Source organism: Pyrus communis, chromosome 11 (assembly GCF_041283825.1).
Source record: "Pyrus communis isolate YQ-2024b chromosome 11, ASM4128382v1, whole genome shotgun sequence".
In the NCBI taxonomy this organism is placed as follows: Eukaryota; Viridiplantae; Streptophyta; class Magnoliopsida; order Rosales; family Rosaceae; genus Pyrus; species Pyrus communis.
The window spans coordinates 21021557-21036465 of record NC_142575.1 but is presented as its reverse complement, the minus strand read 5'-3'; the positions used below and the strand labels follow the sequence as shown (position 1 = coordinate 21036465).

Below are 14909 nucleotides of genomic sequence, written 5' to 3'. Positions count from 1 at the left end.
TCCCGTGTACCTTATATATAATAATTTTGAACGCATTTCAACAAATTCAACATGCTTAAATTGAAATAGAAAAAGATTTGAAAATAGATCAAAAATCACAATAACTCATGTTTTCCTTTATCAAAAAATAATTTTTTTTTAACAAATTACACAAACCATTCATCTCAATAAAGAAAACTCTTGCCAGACAAACCAACTAGCAATCTCCACACATCAAACCCTAGCTATCTCTCCTTCTCTTTGCTGCCCCAGGAGAACCATACTGCATGTATTGCATGCTGCCTAAATAGGTCTATATGACGGCTACAAGATGTAGGGAGTAAGTAAAAATTAATTAATTATATATATATATATATATATAAAGACCAATGCGATGAACAGTGAAATTTGGGGTCATGCATGCGACAAAAATTTTGGTGTCACTCGCTTCATCAAAAAGAATTGGACCAAACTGCCCCTTAGTCAAAAAAAATTCAAAACCTACCTAAAATAATATATCAAATCATGCAAGGATAAATTGATAATTTGGTGATCATAAAATATAATATAAATATAAATGAGGAGAGAGAAAAGAGTAAAAAAGTGAAAGGGAACAGAGAAACGAATAAACAAATGACAAAGTTGATATCCATGTTATGGGGAAGAAAAAATATAATAAAAAATACGAAAAATCATGAATGTTGTGTTCAAAACATCTTGAGAGGCACGTAGAGCTGGTGATAAAAAAAAAAGAAAATAATGAAATAAAAAAATATTGAAGCAATTCACGCATATAAATACATTTAAAATGTCTAAGTCGCACGTAGCACGCTGTGATTCAAAAAATACCTTTTGCACACGGTTATTTATTAAATATTATTTCTCAAATTTTAAATACTTAAGAGGTGCGTAGTGACACACCCCAACCTAAATTAAGGCGTGCTGGCCGTCACGTGGCCCAGGTCGAGATGTGACACATAGTGTCAGTTATAAAAAAAGTCTCTCGCATGCGCATAATAATATGATTCAATTAGTTGTCAAATGATTAATTTTTTTTAACAAACGATGTTATTTACACTAAGGGGGAGGAAGGTGGGCTTAGCCTTACAATGGACTAACAATAATGTGATTCAATCAATTGTTTATTAAATATTATTTTCTCTATTATGAATGTAAATTCTATAGAAACCAATTTTATTATGTGAATTCAGTTATTTTAATTGGTTTATGAGGGAGTTTCTTCTAACATGATCTAAAATTATTGATAGGGATTTTACCACCTGCAAAAGTAGGAATAAAAACGCTTTAAATACTTGCAAGAGTACAAGGTAATTGTAATATAGTTGATTCTAGTAAGGTCGTTCTCCTCAGGAATTGAATGAATAGTTTGCATCAAATCAAATCTTAATTAATTACTTAAAACAAAGTTTTGGAAAAAGGTGATTTTGTGATTTCAAATAATAAAAACGAATTTAATAGAAAATAATTAAATAAAGTGACAAAATAAAATAAACTAAAAGAAAACAATTTTTGAAAATTAAATTGTGAAAACCTAGGGTTCCGCCGTCACTTTAACAATCCTATGTAGTTCTTCCAATTACTTATGAATTACATATGCATATTTTGAAGGTTAGGTTTTCTTAATATATGCCTACTTGGACCCCAACATAGAGCGTATATCAAACATGCAATCCGTCTATGGTATTCAGATCAAATCTAAACATGCACAACTCATTAAGTTTTGTGAAACCTTTTGAAAAATCATACAACCCTTAAGATGTGGTATTCATCCTAAGTGAACTTGCACATATTAATCACAAGAAGCCTTCGTCAATTTCAGGAACCGATCTCTGACCAAAATTGCATCAAATTACTTTTCTAAAGATCCTAATGTTAGCTAAGCATTAAGACAAATAGATAGTTTAAATCAGTGATTAATAATTCAAACCTGCATGCATAATATTATAAGCAAATTGAAAAGAAACTACATATTCTTGTTAAGGCTTGTGACCTCACCCTAGCAAACGGAATTTAGTTACTAGCAATCATACAACGAAATATTATTAAAAATAAGGATAGAAAACACCTTGAAAATAAACTTGAATCCAAAAGCTCACTAAAGTGTGCATGCGTTTTCTCCCCCTATTTTCTCCTCGTTAACCCTAATGACTGAATATCTTATTTATACTACTACAAAATAAAACTCTAAAGGGTCTTAGAATAAAACTAGGAGACATAATAAAATAATAAAACAGAAAATAAAAGGTTTCCTATTTAAACTGAAATCCGGACTTCTCAGAAAATCAAACTTTTGACTGACCAAATCAACTCTGATTTGGTCCTAAAGGGTCTCTTTTGAAAGCTGAAGTCGTCACCTACAAATCCTCAAAAGGAATCTTCATCAAAATATGTCATCTTGACCTCCAAAATACCCAAAACGTCTAAAAATGTCAATTTAGGAAAGCTACGCGTTGGGTCTTTATTTCATTTCCACGGTCAAACGACTTCGTAGATAAATCTGGAATTCTGATACAATCATCTTGAACAACTCACGAGTGTCCTCCAATTGGTATCACTCAAAGATTCATCCGTTTGATCCCTTTTTGCTCAAGAGGAAGTCGAATGTCTTACATTAAGAATATAAATCAAAGTATCAAAATTCTACCAAAATAACCAATAAATTAATACTAAAAATAAGGTAAAATATATAGTAAAATATTGACTCATCAATTATTCATTTACTTCAAATATTTGACTTTCTTTTTGTCAAATTACGCATATAAATACATTTAAAACGTATAAGTTGCGCATAGCATGTCGTGATTAAAAAAATATATTTTGCATGCGTGTGTATAAAGGCTAGTGTGTGTGTGTGTGTGTGTGTATATGGATGAGAATTTGCCACATAGAAAGTCTATAATTTAGTAGACTAATATGCTGGATTGCATGTATTGTGCCACAACTACAACTATCTCCAGATCCATGTCATGTAGGGTGTTTTGGATCTTTTTCCTGGGGATTAGGAAGGATCCATTATATATCGTACGGTTAAAAATTATTTTAAAATTTAAAATTTAAATTAAATATAAATAGTACCTAACCAAAACAGACCGTACGATGTACAATAAACATACATGATTACGGGAATTCCTGAATCCTTAGGTAAAGGATCAGGCGAGAATCCTTTTCCTTTTGTAAGCACTCTACTTGTCCAAAATGTTGCCACATCTACTCAATTGGTTTAACGTTAACACCTCCTGTTTGCATGGACTTACAATGAGACAAGTGTGTAAGTACTCGATAAAAAATCAATTCATTGAGCACAATCAAATGAGAGGACTAGCATGAAGTTCTACGTACACGCTGAACAAGGGACTTTTAAGAGTAAATGTTATAGTACATTAACATTATGTTCCCACTTCGAAGAAACTAATGTTTACCTAAATTTTGGAACAAGTGAACGCGGTCCATTTCACAGGATTTGGATCCTCTTCGGATCCCCTCCCTGGGGAGCCCCGGGGATCAAGATACAAGGATTGTTCATCAAAGATCGTGCGATCATAATTAAATATTTTTTTACGCAAAACGAGATTATTTTACTTTTAAAAATATAAAAAGTATTTAACTGTGGCCGCACGATCTTTAATGAACGATTCTTGTACCTTGATCTCCGGGATCCCCAGGTAAGGGATTCGGAGAGGATCCAAATCCCATTTCACATAGTACATACTGTACTATTATTTTAATTAAAAACGTGACACTGTTAGACTGTCAGTCAATACAAAATGTGTCTTCCATGCAAGCTGTAAAATATTGTAATCTTTCAAATATAAAAATATATATTGGACGTTATGGGGAAAACGGTGAGGAAGTACTTGTTCTTGTTCTGAGGTGGTGGCTTTACAGTGAGGATAGCTGTGTCTTAGCGGGAGCCAGCTGGCAATTGTACGGCGGCGCATACTCAGCTACCGCCGCTGTTTCCTCCTTTCAGCACGCAGCTGTCATCCAGTATGGCACTGCCAACATACCCACGCCCCCCCACCACACACACGCACACAAAAAAAATAAAATAAAAATAAAAATCCACCGTTGTTTTAAAATAAATAAATATTTGATTGGAAAGAGGGGCCAAAACCCTTCCATACACAACTTTTTGTTCCGGTTTTACCCATTTTGTTTTTCTTGTGGTAAATTGATCCTCTCCAACCCTCATCATTAAACAAGAACTTAGTGTTTTTTTTTTTTTTTGGGTCGAAAAAACAAGAACTTAGTTGGTATACTATTTGGTGTTCCTAGAGTGGCATATGGGCGATTCCATTCGAGTTTCGAGAAGTAATTTTCAAACATTTGTTTTTTTTCCATCGCAAAAGACACAAGGTCGGCTTTTGCAGCCAAAGTTAATTTTGGAATACTTTTGTATATTTCAAACTGTTGGTTGAATAAGAGTAAAAATTATTTCTTTATCAAAATATTTATTCATTGTGAATTATGGTTGAGTTGTTATTAATTAGTTTTTTGTTATCGGTTTTATGTGTATATCAAATAGTAATTCTTGTTGTTCCATTTTGTTACATATTAATGACAACAAAGAAATAATTAATCATATTTGTCAAATTCGATGGTGCATGTAATGGAATACAATTAATATGGACTAAGACATTTGTTGGTTGGAAGTATAAACCAAAATCAAACAAATTATTATCCCACGAGCAAAAATCATACCAAATTCGTAATAATGTGATTCAAATTCGTTTTTGAAGAAAATCAAACTTAACACTCTTCCGTTATAATTAAAGATGAATATCACAAAATGTTGTACTAAGTGGCTGAATTTCCTTTTTAACCTCCTCATAATCTTCTACGTTTAACAAATTGCCGCAGATAATGGGACAAATCCGGCGTCGAAATGATTCTCAAGGGCAGTTTTGTCATTTCGGAGAGACTACATACAAGTATCCACCGATTCGCATTCCAACAGGCAACAGCACTGGCTTCGAATCGCAAGTCGCAACGCCCCTCTCTCTCCACCTCTCCCTCTCTCTAGCGCCTTTTCTCGAGGGGCTCATCCGCACCACTTTTCTGACCATTCTCGCCGGAAAACCCACCGGAGATTAAACTCCGACCATTCTCCGTCGATAAACTCAAACTGTTGTAACCATCCGAACCCCTACTTTCGACCGTTGGGGGGGGGGATTGAGAGTGCTAGAGGGAGAGAGCTCTCTCAAAAGCCATACGCCACATAAGCCGGTCCGCGTTCATGGTGATACGGTGTCGTTTCACTGGAAGGCCGACGAGACGACGCCGTTTGGCGGTGCGATTTTGAATTGGGACAGGGGGCGTGTATAAGTCAGGGGTATGGGGAAGGTGGCGGTCGGATTGGCGGTTGGGGTGGCGGTGGCAGCGTGTGCGGTGGCGACGGTGGTGGTGGGTCGGAGGATAAGGAGCAGAAGGAAGTGGAGCAGAGTGGTTGGTGTTTTGAAGGACCTCGAGCAGAGCTGTGAAACCACAGTGGGGAGGTTGAGGCAGGTGGTGGACGCCATGGCGGTGGAGATGCACGCCGGTTTGGCCTCTGACGGTGGCTCCAAACTCAAAATGCTGCTCACTTTTGTGGATAAACTACCCAGTGGGTAATAGTCTTGAATGCTCCGCTTGATATTTCTTCAATGGGGATGTTTAATCAACTGGGTTTTTGGGTTGTTGGTGATTTGAGATGGTAATGTTGTGATTTGATGAAAATTTAGGTGGTTATGTTGGTGGGGTTTTTTCTGATTGGAGTTTAATGGGTTTATCATTTATGTTTGGTTGCGTTTGTTTGATTATTTGGGGCAAGAAAGTAGCTTTATTTTAATGTTTTGGTTTTGGTATTTAGGGATGTATTTGTTTGAAGCTTACGTGGGTTTATGATTTGTTGTTTTGTTACAATTCTCTTACTGTCATTGTTCTTGTTCAACTTATCTTGTGGTACTGTAGTTTCGTTCCCCCACTTTTGTATGCATTTCGTATTGCTATCTGATGTGTGTCGTCGAATAGTTCTACCCTCGTTTAAATATCTTAGCCAAGGTGCTATTTTGGAATTGTTGGATGTTGGTCTTCATTCTGCCTTTCTTCTCGATTGAACCGCTATTCAAGTTCTTCAATTGGCAGGATTGTACATTATTCAATTTTCATTCTTTTCTAAAATATTCTAGTCTTCCATGGTGTTTTAACATTCGACACTGATTGATCAATTTAATCAGTACTGTGCTGGGCCTAAGTATGTTAATTGAAAATTTAGCAATATGAGTAGAGTGAAAGTCTTTCGGAGTGTGGTGTTAATATTCAATGTATTGTTTATCTACAAGTATTTGACCTCTTTTATTTTGCATTAACTCAAAATCTATTCCGCAGTACTTTCACATTCAGTTATGTTATGTTTGGATGAGGGATTTTAAATTTCATTTAACCTTAGACTCAATTGTTAAATATGCACTACAAGAACACTACCATGAACTACTCAACTGCTACAAAACACTGCAAATGCAGTACAAAAACACTAAACAAAGGACTTTCAAATGTCATTTCAAAGTTCCCTCTAATTTTTTGCATCTAGCCTTTTTTAGGTTTTTTTTCTCTAACTTTTGTAGTGCATCCTAACAAAATTATCCTAAGTTGCACGGAACGCTAAAGTCCCTCATTGACACTATCAAAGTTTGCAACTAGGACTTGATTGCGCCATTTATCTCTAAATACTGTTGGCCATAAGCTTAGACATAAATATGGTTGATAAGTCATTATTTATTTAGAAATGTGGACCATTATCTGCTTTTAGGTTCATATCAATTATCCATCCAGTTTGGCAATGATTGATGCAATGTCTAGTTGCAGAATAAGAAGACCCCACTACCTCTGAATCTATAATTTGAAAAAGTGTTCCAATATCTTATTTTTGTAATGGTGATGGTACGTGTACAATAACAGAGTGGAATTTTCTACTTCGTATTAGCATGCTTTAGCATCACTGCAAATGTTTATTTAAGAAATGGAAACATGCATTTCATTGTTTGGCGAGAAGCGTTAGATTTACATTTGAAGAGTAAGTTGAAAGTCTTGTGTGATTAGCGTGATGGCTGTATTTTGGGTGGTGTGAATAACCAAATAGAAGAAATTTTGAAAAAATATGGTGGGATGGGTGTGGAGCTTTTGTTAGATACAGTTTGATTTTGGACTTCTTTATAGGCTTTGGTTTCGTTTGAGTTTCAAGGTGTAAGATTCTTCTTTGATTATGCAAATTGGCAAGATGTTTTCATTTAAGATTTTGTTTAGCTTAGATCTGATGTAGGTTGCCTTTAAGCTTGTTGACAGTGCTAAAAGTTTCTGTATGGTTGGACAGTTTGTTGGTTTATTTATGTGCATATTCTTTTAGTTCTTTAAAAGTATTGTTTGTTGTAAAAAAGAAAATGAGACTGATTAGTTTTACTTTTTTGATCTTTTGGGTCAGGAGTGAGAAAGGAACTTATTATGCACTAGATCTTGGCGGTACTAACTTTAGGGTCTTGCGGGTTAAGCTTGGAGGTACAAGGTCCTCTACCTTGGAACATGATGTGTGTCGACAAGCCATTCCTCAGGATTTGATGACTGGGACAAGCGAGGTGACTGAATTTGTACATTCAGATCTCTATAACTGTTTAGCACATACTTGAAAACTTTCAACGTTCTGCTGTCATGAAGCTGATGTGTTTCAATTTCCTGCAGGATCTATTTGATTTTATTGCTTCATCATTAAAGGAGTTTGTTGAAAGAGAGAGAGATGTTTCTAAGCTTTCACTGGACAGAAGAAGGGAGCTTGGATTTACGTTCTCTTTTCCCGTGAAACAAATTTCTGTTTCATCGGGCACTTTATTAAAATGGACAAAAGGGTTTGCGATTGAAGACATGGTTAGTTGCATGGTGTCCAGTATATTGTACTTCAAGGAAACTCAACTATTATAGGGAACTTTGTGAAGGCAAGAGCATAGTTGCTTAAAAAAACATTTCTTATTGCTGATGCATAATAAGTCCTACATGGAGCAGTATTTTAATCAGTTTGAGGTTCAGTTTTTAGGTTGAGTTTTGATTTGTGCATGACCTGACCTCAGAAAGCCGATTTGACATGGTCCAAGCCAAAGACCAAAAAGAAAAAAAAGAAAAAAAAAAAAGAATAATCATCTTGATAATTTTCCACTGTATCAACTAAGATAAGTAGTAAAGAAGATTTGATGATTCTGGAATTTTCTTAATAAGTTCTTTAGTAAATTATGCATGGAAGAGCTCCCGCTTCTCACCTGAAATATGGTTTAAAATGTTTTGTCAGGTTGGAAGAGAGATTGCGGGATGCTTGGAGAAAGCAATGACCAGGAAGGGTCTGAATATGAGGGTGGCAGCACTTGTAAGAATGCAGTTTCTCATCTTTAAATAATATTGCTAAGTTCAGTTTGCATATTCTATTAGATTAAATTTGTGCTAACATGGGGTTTATCTTTAAGAGGGAAAATATTATGGAATTTTTTTTTATTTTTTATTTAGAATGTGGAACATTCGGAATGGGCAAATTCTCAACTACATGTGCCATAGTCCCTAAATCACGTAGGGAGCTAGCTGACCATTGCAATAAATTAACGCATAGGAAAAGCAATAAACTGAACAAAAATTATTAAGTGGTCTATCAAATGAAAGGATAGCGGCTTCTGATGTGGCATCCTTAATTCAATATTCTTTGCACTGTAACTTGTTTCTGTAAAAAAAAAATCCTTGTATTTTATCAATTATGTAACTTTTGTGGGGATGTGCCCCATTAAATAATTTGTGTGATTGTGATTACTACTTTGGTTGTCAAATCTGTGAACATAGTTCTTTTCCTTAACCAGGTCAATGACAGTGTGGGAACATTATCACTTGGACATTATCACGATACAGACACTGTTGCTGCAGTAATAATTGGAACCGGTACTAATGCCTGTTATTTGGAAAGGATAGATGCTATAATTAAGTCTCAAGGGCTCCTTACAGCATCTGGAGGCATGGTATCCATTTTCTTGTATCCCTTCAGATATACATGCATATGTTTATATTTTATTATTTTTACCTTGATGAGATGGTGCCTTCTTCATTACCATCTGTTCACATGAAGTCATTGTTTAGAAATAATATTTAATTGTTTTTTATTAGGTTGTCAACATGGAATGGGGAAATTTTTGGTCTTCTCATTTACCAAGAACTGTGTACGATATTGAATTAGATGCTGATAGCCCTAATCCAAATGATCAGGTAAGATTCATTTACGTTCTCGTTTTATGGGTTGATTGTGTAGTTGTTGAACCAAATATGATGTTCTAGAATCACATTTTGTCAAAAAAAAAACATTTCAGGGTTTTGAAAAATTGATATCGGGAATGTACCTGGGCGATGTTGTGAGAAGAGTGATTGTCAGAATGTCAAAGGAGTCGGATATTTTTGAGCCTATATCTTCCAAGTTATCTATGCCTTTCATTTTGAGGTATTCCTTCTCTGCCATTTGCTGATAACAGTTTCGTTTTATTGGCTGAATTGCATACTGCCATTAGAAAAAAATAGTTAACATTGTTACCTCCCATTTTGTTTTCCGTGGTTGCAATCAGTTTGTTAACAGCAGTTTGATTGTGGTGATTGTTGGGCAAGTTTTGGTAATGTTATCATGCGTTGAAAACTCGGTGAAAATACCATGCAATGTCAATTAATGTAAATTTTTCAAGTTCGCAAAAGCAGTTAAAATTGTACTTAATGTTAAGATCAGGATGATCTCTTTTTCCCTTCATGCTGTCTTACTATCATTCTGCCACTATAAGTAACGTAACCTGAGCAATTATTTATGGATAAACTGCAAATATTTTGGTAGATGTTTTCTTTGCATAATTTTGTGATAATCGGACATGCGCCTTATTTGTTTGCTTCTAGTTCACAATTATAATAGTTTTTGGTTACTGTCATTTTACTTAATACATCAATCTTCTTCATCAGGGGTAGGGTAGTGGATTGGCGGTAGGTTCTCTTTTCTTTTTTATTTTATTTTTTATCCTTTGTCAGTATTCTTTTCATCAGTGATGAGAAATTAGAGTTGCTGTTTCAAGGATATTCATCTATCATTTGTTTCGTGTAACAATCCCTGTTGGTAATTACTGTCGATCTCATCTGTTTTGGCTATGTAAATTCCAGGACACCATTGATTGCTGCAATGCATGAGGATGACACTCCTGACTTGGAGGAAGTAGGAAGCATTTTAAGAGATAACCTTGAGGTAGACAAGACATATTTCTTGGTCCATCGAGGTTTTCTCGTTTCTAATAGTATGTTTCGTGATCTGGCCGTTTCAGATTCCTGATGCCCCTCTAAAAGTCCGAAAGCTCATAGTCAAGGTGTGTGACGTTGTGACTCGCAGGGCTGCTCGATTGGCAGCTGCTGGTATTGTAGGGATCTTGAAGAAAATTGGTCGCGATGGGAGTGGTGGAATCACCGGTGGAAGAAGTAGAAGCGATCACAGAATGAGAAGAACGGTTGTGGCGATGGAGGGGAGTTTGTATACAGGCTACACAATGTTTAGAGAGTACTTACATGAAGCATTGACGGAAATTTTAGGCGAAGATATTGCCCAGCATGTCGTACTCAAGGTTACTGAAGACGGATCAGCCATGGGAGCAGCCCTCCAGGCTGCTGCATATTCATCCTACCCTGTGGATAGCGTACAGTTGCAATGATTATGTATATATAATATATATATATATATATATATATATATATATATATATATATATTCATATAGCCTCTGTAAATGTAGAATTCTTTTTCCATAGTTGATATATGTTTGTATAGAAGAAATGTTTGTCCATATTTTCTTTATTTATTATTTTGTATATGTTTATGCTGGAAATGGAAATGGAAATTATTGTAGTTCTTGCAAAGCCTAGAAATGTCAGGACCAAGGGAAGTGATGCTTGAGTTTGTTTGTGAACAAATTCTGCGCAAAGTTTGATTGAAAAACGACTTGTTTGGATATACATTAATTTGTGGGGTGGTTTAGGTATGAAGTTAGTGTGCATAGTAGCACATTCTTACGGACAACTTTCTCACATTTATACTTAATTACATGTTTAATTGAATTTGGCAACATATGTACAAGAACCATGATTCAATTAACAAATATTCGAGGATAATATCCATAACATTATTCAAAATTAAAACAAATACCAAACTTGAATCCGGAAACATAGGAAATTGCTCACAAAGTAAACCAAAATTAACTAAGGGGTTCGGCCAACATGGTCATTACATGTCAAAAATTAGCTAGCAAAATTAGTCTCACAAATTGACTACGGAAATGGTACTCAACAATATAATAGGGGTATAGACAAGTGCCACACTAATTATCACTTTCATCAAATCGAAAGTAGATTCTATAGTGTTGAAGTTCAGGAATACTGTTCCTTATTCTTGAAGTTTTTGAGCCTTAGACCATTTCCAACCGGGCTAGCCAAAGGGTTATAAGCCAAAATATGACCCTTTTTGACACAAAACCTATCTCCAATAGAGGGTTGGGCGAAACAAATTTGGGACCCACCGGGTCAAAATCCAACCATATGGCTACTGGACGGGGCATCCTTAGCTAGCTAGCTAGCCTGAAAAGTTGGGCCCAACTGTCAGCAACCCACATGCTAGCTGACGTTAGTTAGCTGTTGGATTTAATTTTTTTTTTTTTTGTTTTTTCAGATGAAATTTAAAAAGTCTAATTTTTTCCTATAAATATCTAAGCCATTTCTTTGACAGCCCGTCCCGAATTATTTGTGACATTAGTGTGAAAAGACGATTTTGCCCCTGAATGTTAATTAGCGTTGTAGGGTGTTTGATTTGTTTTGGTTGGTGGACTGCCATTTGGACCACACACACACTCACACACACCCATCCCTTTTTCCCTGTGACTCCCTCTCTCTTCTTTCTCTCGGCTTTTCTTCCATTTCCCTTGCAAGTGTACGGACGAACTTCAAAACCAACCTTTCACGCACGAATCGATGTCTAGAAGGTAAGATTCAAACTCCTTGCAAGCTCCTGAGTTCATCCATACCATTTTTAGAACTTGAAACCCTCGAAAACCCAAGAACCCGAGAACCCAGTTTTCATGCATTGTTCATGCACTCGTGATCGGGGAGGTTTCATCGAGTTTTGAGGTTATAGGGCGCTTTAGAATTTTTTCACGAAGATCAGGGAACAAGTTTGAAGGATTTTGGACGTCGGGATAACAAGTTCTAAGGTTGGTCAGATTTTGAGAGATTTCTCTGGCGAGATTCCGGCATTTTTGGGGCTTTAAAGTGGTAAGGTTTTGTTTTACTCATTGTAAGCTTCATTTTGGTATAAATTTCATGGAATTTGGTTGAGAAATGAAGAAGATATGAAGATTTGAAAATTTTCCTAGTTTCCGGCGATGCAAACGGCGGCCGGCGGCGACTCCGACGAGGATCACCGGAGAAGACGACGAATATTCCGTCACCTTTGACGGAATATTCCAAATGGCAGTTAACGGCGTCAGGTTAGTTTTAACGGAATATGCTTGCTTTTGGACGGAATATTCCCTAACACCGTTAGGGATTTCGTCCGTGTGCCAGGCACGTGCCTGCGCATGGCCGGTGTGTTTGGCCGTGCCTTGGTCGGCGCGTGGGGGCGCGTGAGACCTTAGAAAATTATTTTAAAATTATGGGGATGTTCGTGAGTTTGAGTAGATCACGTTGGTATATTCAAACACCCCATTTGAGCATTGTATGAGAAGTTATTACCTGATTTTGGTTATGTGCATTAAATTGACGTTTATATAGTTGTTTCGCATATAGGTGAGACCTATCCTGAGGACGAGCGTAGTCACTCGAGGCTCGGGGGCTACAACCTTTTCATATACCAGTGAGTGGGCTTTTGGTTTTCCGTATATATACCTATATACGTGAGAATTTTCCCAGAAAATGAAATTGAATGTTTATATGTTTTAAAATGCCATGCAAAGTGCCTGCCTATTTAATTATGAGTTAGTAGTTGCAAATATTTATGATTGGTGCTGCGGACGCACAGTTAAGTGCCAGGTAAGTTTATAGATTATGGTTGTGAATTAGTGGTTATGTGAGATGCATTGAGAGCTCATAAACCTGCACCCTGGTGTTAGTGCTTCCACTCAGAGTTAGGGCACAACCTTCACGTGTCGTTCACCTCCTGCACCACACGCTCACCTTGAATCCAAGGTAGGTGCCAGCCTGTCGTACAGACCACATTAGGTGGTTCCGACTCGTAGGTGACTTGCGATACTTCGCACAGCCTTCACGTGATCATAGCACTTGAGTGTATTTATTTACACCCAGCCTGTCGTACATACCACTTTAGGTGGTTTCGACTCGTGTGCAGGTATAGTTGTTGAGATGTGGATTTGAGCTCTAGATTCAGCTGTACAGGTCACGTTAGGTGACTCCGGCCGATATATCATTTGCATTGATTGACATTACCTGGGTTACTTACATCTTATGTTGAGATATTTGATATGGCATATTTACGAATGTTGTTAGCCTGATTTCGATATATATATATATATATATATATATATATATATATATATATATATTCTATTTTCTGGGAAATTATACAGGTTTACGGAAAGGGGTTAGAACTTTTGAGAATGAAATGATTTTGAAAAGCTTTGTTTTTACCTACTCACACTTTCTGTTTTGCGCCCATCCAGGTTCTAGTTAGAAGCGCTTTGGTGGCTCACGAGGACTTGACGGTGGTTCTGACAGAACAACACAAATGTAGAATCACTTTTGGGTGTTGTGTAATTAGTATTCGTTCTTCTGGACTGCACCTAGGCTTTCTGTGCTCTGAATTTTGTCTATCACTTTTAGTCTCACTCTAGTGTGTTACTTTAACTAGCTTTTGGTAGTTTGGTTTTTATTTATTCGTACTCTTATTATTATATTTGCTTCCGCACTATGCACATGGCTACGTCACCCTCACGTGATGGCCAGCACGCCTTGATTTCGGTCGGGGTGTGTCAATTTCTACACCATTTTTCACATCATTTTCACCCTTCCATACTATCTTACCTCATTTTATTTCAATTCTTCACATTCTTTAAACTCCCATCTGAAAAATTAATTTTTTGTTTATCCTTTTTGAAGCGAAAGAAACATAGCATTCCGAAAAATTATTAGGATTACATAAAGTTAAGAAATATGGAGAATTATTCATTTATAAATATGGTAGTTTAAAGTGAACAGTACCGCGAACTTTTCGTTAAAACTCCATTAATTCAATTAACCAATAAAGTTAAAGAACAAACTTACTGTTCATTAAAAAATAATTTATTACAGAGCTATAATCTAGACTGGGGCTAAACATAGCCCCTTCGATTGAAGATGGCCTTAGGTGCCAAGGAATCATGCTTCTGGCCATGATGCCACTCCTTAGCAAGTCTTGATTCTACCACTATTTGCGGACTTGGGTTTCGTACATGGAGGCCACATTCAAAATTTAAAGTAGGCTTCATGAAGCACTTTTGCTTCAGGCAAAGTGAGTGACTTCAAGCTAGTAGGGGCGTGCCTGATTGGATATCATCATCGGAACTATTGTGGTTTTTAGTGAGCCATATGGCAGTAATTAGATCGGAGGATTTTGTAAACTTAAGGATGAGAAAAATATTCTTCATTCAAAATTGTACCCATTCATGGACGTAAAGGTTTCAATGATGTTGCTTCATGCAATAGATCATTTTTAATGATTGAAAGTTCTATGGAGCGAGTCAAAGTGTCATGTAATTCTCTTTAGTAAGGTACTTCCATTTGTAATACTTCAAGCATAAGTCTTCAAATGAAGATTATGGTGTCATTCATCTCTTCCAAGCCATTATTGGCTTCAAT

At 36.3% G+C, this 14909-nt stretch overlaps 1 protein-coding gene across 1 annotated transcript; it reads left to right on the top strand.

The window, feature by feature from the left end:
• The first annotated feature begins 4917 nt into the window (after positions 1 to 4917).
• LOC137743664 (hexokinase-3) lies at positions 4918 to 10928 on the top strand. Its single transcript, XM_068483593.2, has 9 exons — positions 4918 to 5606; positions 7457 to 7607; positions 7711 to 7893; positions 8309 to 8383; positions 8862 to 9017; positions 9163 to 9261; positions 9363 to 9490; positions 10186 to 10267; positions 10344 to 10928. Exons 1-9 carry the CDS (start codon positions 5335 to 5337, stop codon positions 10722 to 10724), a joined length of 1527 nt encoding a protein of 508 aa, XP_068339694.1. The 5' UTR covers positions 4918 to 5334; the 3' UTR covers positions 10725 to 10928.
• Positions 10929 to 14909: the final 3981 nt, after the last annotated feature.